This window comes from Nicotiana tabacum, chromosome 14 (assembly GCF_000715075.1).
Source record: "Nicotiana tabacum cultivar K326 chromosome 14, ASM71507v2, whole genome shotgun sequence".
Taxonomy (NCBI): domain Eukaryota; kingdom Viridiplantae; phylum Streptophyta; class Magnoliopsida; order Solanales; family Solanaceae; genus Nicotiana; species Nicotiana tabacum.
The window spans coordinates 70,340,691-70,345,549 of NC_134093.1; the positions used below are offsets into that span (position 1 = coordinate 70,340,691).

The window sequence follows — 4,859 nt, forward strand, 5'->3', positions numbered from 1 at the left end:
ACTTTATAAAGTATTTCATATACTTTCAAAATATCATTTTGCATAGTTACCCAATTTATAGGGGTCATATAAATGATTTCTACAAATTTTAAAGCTTTTAAAATTGATTTCTTGCATTTTTAATTATTCAAATATTTAATAATCATTCCCCATATGCACAGTTAATAATATTTTACTCCATTTATATAATTATATTTAAATGGAGTCATCTAGTGTCAACAATATATTATTGAAAGCATTGTTTCATTTTTACTGTCTAACATATCTCTCACCTCGATTTCTTCTATGTAACGTCTCTTTCTCTATCCCACAAATTCCCCGACCCCACTGGCGACTGCACCACTATAACACCCAGGTAAGTCCTCTCTTTCCCCCATCCTTCTCTCCCCCTCTCTCTCCACTTTGGTTCTTGTGGTATCTTCCCTATTTTCATTTTCTCTCTCCCTGATCCTCCCTCCCCTTTCCCTGTCACTTCTTTTTCCCCTTTTTGTTGCGAGCAACTGTATTGCCGGTGTCTCTATCAGAGACCCACCAGAAACCAGCCCGGATGTGAGGTTGCGGTATTGCATACCTCTGTTCTTCCTCCCTTTATTTCCCCTTTGGTTCACTCTTCTGTTTTTGCAAGTATTCACTACTGGATCAGAACGTGCCTTGACATTTACAATGATTAGCCTAGGTTTCGCACTAATCGGGAGTTGGAACCTCCTATTCTTCGATCAATATCTCTGTCTCCCTTGTTGGTAACCAATTAGTTTAAAATAGTTTAAGCCTAATTCTTGATTGCCTATAACTATTTAATGCATTTGCCTGAATACTTTTCTTTCTAGTAACTATTTAGGGATTTCTAGACTGTAATTTGATTTCTTAGTGGCTGTTCTGTTGGCCTTCTTTTATATATCTATTGTTATCACTAGTTTAATTCTTGATTGTCTGTTTGTCTTATTTGTATGCATTTATAGTGGTTAGGGTTGTAAGTGTTAGACCTGCCACATTTAGTTTAATCCTTTGTCTGTTTTAGAGATAATTCTAGTATAATTTTCCTTAGATTATAGTGGTTGGGGTGAGTCATGGTGGAATTAGGTCATGCCCTTGGGTGAGGTGGGGGGCAAAGGTGGTTAGGGAGTCTCTAGGCCGAGAGTGGGGTCTTGGAACAAAGGTACTTTGACGGGGAAGTATATAAAGTTAGCGAAGATCCTCCAAAAGAGGAAGATCAACATAGCTTGTGTCCAAGAGAGTAGATGGGTGGGTGCGAAGGCTCGAGATGCTGATGGGTTTAAACTATGGTTCTCAGGATGCAAGAGGGGTAAGAATAAGGTAGGTATCTTGATTGACAGGGATCTTAAGGAGCTAGTGGTAGAAGTTAGAAGGGTGACCGATAGGTTGATGGCTATTAAGCTGGTTGTGGGAGGGTCTACTTTAAATGTGATTAGTGCTTACGCGCCCCAAGTGGGTTTGGATGAGGAGATTAAGAGGCGCTTATGGGAAGAACTAGATGGGTTGGTCTGTGGCATTCCGCACACTGAGAAGTTATTCATAGGAGGTGACTTTAATGGTCAGATTGGGGAAACATCTAGGGGTTATAACGGTGTGCATGGCGGCTTTGGATTTTGTGTTAAGAACGGAGAAGGTACTTCATTGTTGGACTCTGCTAAAGCCTTGTATTTGGTGATGGACAACTCGTGTTTTCCGAAAAGAGAGGTGCACTTGGTTATATTCCAGAGTTTGTTGGCAAAGACTCAAATTGATTATCTACTCCCCCAGAAGTGCGATAGGCGTCTGTTCATGGATTGCAAGGTTATAGCAAGGGAGAATTTCATGCCTCAGCATAGGTTATTTGTGATGGACTCAGAGATCGTGAGGAAGAGGAAGAAGAGGGTCATGTATGGTCAACCCAGGATTAGGTGGGTGCTTTGATTAATGACAAAGTGCATGGGTTGTTGGGGGGGGTGGGGTTGTTGGCTATAGGAGCTTAGAGGAGCAGTGGGGACACGAGTTGTATGTGGACCACGACAACAGAGTTTATTAGAGTAGCTGCGAGAGAATTGTTAGGGGTCTCGATGGGTTTCTCTGGCGGCCACAAAAATGACTGGTTGTGGAGTGACGAGGTATAAGAGAATGTGGATGCCAAGAAAGTGGCGTACTTGAAGCTTATAGAGAGCATGGACGACGAGGCGAGGAAGATGAACAGGGAGGGGTATTGGAGGGCTAAGAAGGAGGCAAAGTTAGCGGTTATTGTGGCGATAACTGCAGCGTTTGGGCATTTGTATGAAGAGCTTGGGGACAAAGGCGGGGACAAGAAGCTATACAAGCTAGCCAAGGTGAGAGAGATGAAGGACCATGATCTGGATCAACTTAAGTGTATCAAAGATGAGGAAGGTAGAGTTTTAATGGAAGAGGCTCAAATTAGATGAAGATGGAAGCTATATTTCCATAAACTCCTGAATGAAGAGGGTGATAGGGACATTGTGGTGGGCGACTTGGAGCACTCTGAGATGCGTCGGGATTTCGGGTATTGTAGGCGGATAAAAGTAGAGCTGGTCGAGAGGGCTATGCGTAAGATGCACATGGGTAGAGCTATTGGTCGAGATGAAATCCCTGTGGAATTTTGGAAGAATGCGGGTAGGGAAGGTTTGGAGTGGCTCACTAGGCCGTTCAACGTCATTTTTAGGACGAAGAAGATGCCTGATGAATCCTAGCTGCCTCCCTTTCTCTCTCAAACTCCTCCCCTTCTTTCTAAAGAACCGTAGATGCCTCCCTTTCAGCTCCTCTCTAAATACCGTTCATAATGGGTTTCACCCATTATGTGCTTACCATATTTACGTTCCTTCGCTACTGGTCACATATTTGTGGTATTACTTAGGTATTTGCCCCAATTTTTCAAGTATTATCTCCTAGATCAGATTGGATCAACCACAACCTTTGAGATTTAGAAGATATTTTGTCCATATACATGGAAAAAGGGGCCTGATTTCTAACACCGGTTGGCCGATTTCAAATGTTGAACCCTAATTAGGGTTTGAAATTTGATTTCTTTCCTTTGTTGGTTACTCTACTAATTGCATGTGAAAATTTTCTTTTCCTTTTTTATGTTTGCTTGATTTTTTTCCTTGTTTACTCGCCTGATTCAACACTATATAAAAATCTCCCACAAATTCCCATGAAATGAACTTTTAATCACTATTACCCCCTCACTTGCTCACTCAAACTATTCAGAAATTCTTAATTTTGGCCCGCTGAAAGCCAAGGACTCCGAAATCTGCTCTATTGATCTTCCCAGTGCGAGCACTGCTCGGGGCTCTACTGAAGCTCCTATGAACTCTGACGCACTGGGGCTCGGGGACCTGTTGTTGTCTTTTTTCTACTGATACTCAAGTTGTTGCTGGCACTTGGTTTTCTCCTTTATTTTGCATGTTAAATCAGCAAACTGGTGAGTACTTAGACCCTTGCAATTATATTTTTCTACTTTTGTTCATGCCTCTGAATATTTGTGTTAATTTAACTCTACTATGTCGACCTTGTTTTTAAATTCTTCTATATTTCTTCATTAGAATCTGCATAAGTCTAAATATGTTCATTCAATGTGTTCAATTTGGAAGATTCCTGCCTGCAACGACCCGGCCGGTCATTTTGAGCTTTAGCATTCCATTAGGTGGTTTAAGGATTTGAGTAGATTCATAATATATATTATGGCATTCGTGTATGGTTGGTTTTGACTTTCGAGCGGTTCCGGATTGATTTGGAAGAATGGTTCTCGTTTTAGAAGCTTTAAGTTAGAAGAGTTGACCAAGGTTTGACTTTTGGGTAAACGTACTCGGAATCAATTTTTAATTATTCCAATAAGATTGTATGATGATTTTGGACATGCCCACAAAGTTTGGTTAAATTCCTATGAGTTTTGGATAAGTTTGAGGCGTATGGTGATTGTTTTCGATTTCTACGTCAATTTGAGCATAAAGGTTAACATATTGAGCAAGCGGCTTTTACTTCATGTTTTGACTAAATCACTATATCCGTATCCTAATTTTGGAACCTTAGCAACTGAAATCTTCAAGTTTCGACATCGTATGATGAAATTAATGGTCATTTCACTAAGAATTGGGCTACCAGATTTGTTCAGATTAGTTACAAAATTGTCACTGAATTCCTATTTAAAAATCTGCACTATTTCAATTTATTGAAACCAATATATATCCTTCATTATATGGTCAAATGGAGTGATTCAAAAGCCTAACTTATCTAGAATTTCACGAGGAATCCATTGGAGATATCAAAAGCAAGTTTCGGGATTATTTGGCAAAATAAAAAGGTAGAACAACTTGGCATTTTTGGCTATCAATATTGTTAGAATGTTTCTCATCTTGAAAGTTTGGGATTGGCAAAATTAAAGGACGTTCTTCAAGTTTCTTCCATGGGGTAAGGTCTAAACCATAACCTAAGTATTTCCCTTTGATTCATTCCCTTGGTTTAAGCTTTAATCCATGATTTTAATTAAAACCCCATTTAATTCTTTAAATCAAGACCTAGAGTTATGTCCTAAATTTTAAAAATTAAAAATGAGTTAGAGGCGTTTATTTCCCGATTCCTTTTGGAGTCTTGTTCTCCTATATCAGGAGAACAACATACTCGAATTTGGCGAGTTTTGGAGGAGTATTTCGAGAGATATGGGACCCAAGTAGTGTGGCTTGGACTCTTCGGTTATGAACACCCAAGAGCGATGTTTTAGTGAATTGCTTGAGCTATAGGACTCTGTTGAGTCGCTTTTCATTTGTGTGAGCTTGAATTGGTTCTGGCCTTGCTTGGGTAAGCTTGGATTTGGAATCCAAGGCGAGCCCGACGTTGACTTTTGTTGACTTTTTAAG

General features: G+C 40.0%; 1 protein-coding gene across 1 annotated transcript; it reads left to right on the plus strand.

Moving 5' to 3' along the window:
* Positions 1-2,159: 2,159 nt before the first annotated feature.
* LOC142168981 (uncharacterized) lies at positions 2,160-2,696 on the plus strand. Its single transcript, XM_075230168.1, has 2 exons — positions 2,160-2,376; positions 2,449-2,696. Exons 1-2 carry the CDS (start codon positions 2,160-2,162, stop codon positions 2,694-2,696), a joined length of 465 nt encoding a protein of 154 aa, XP_075086269.1.
* Positions 2,697-4,859: the final 2,163 nt, after the last annotated feature.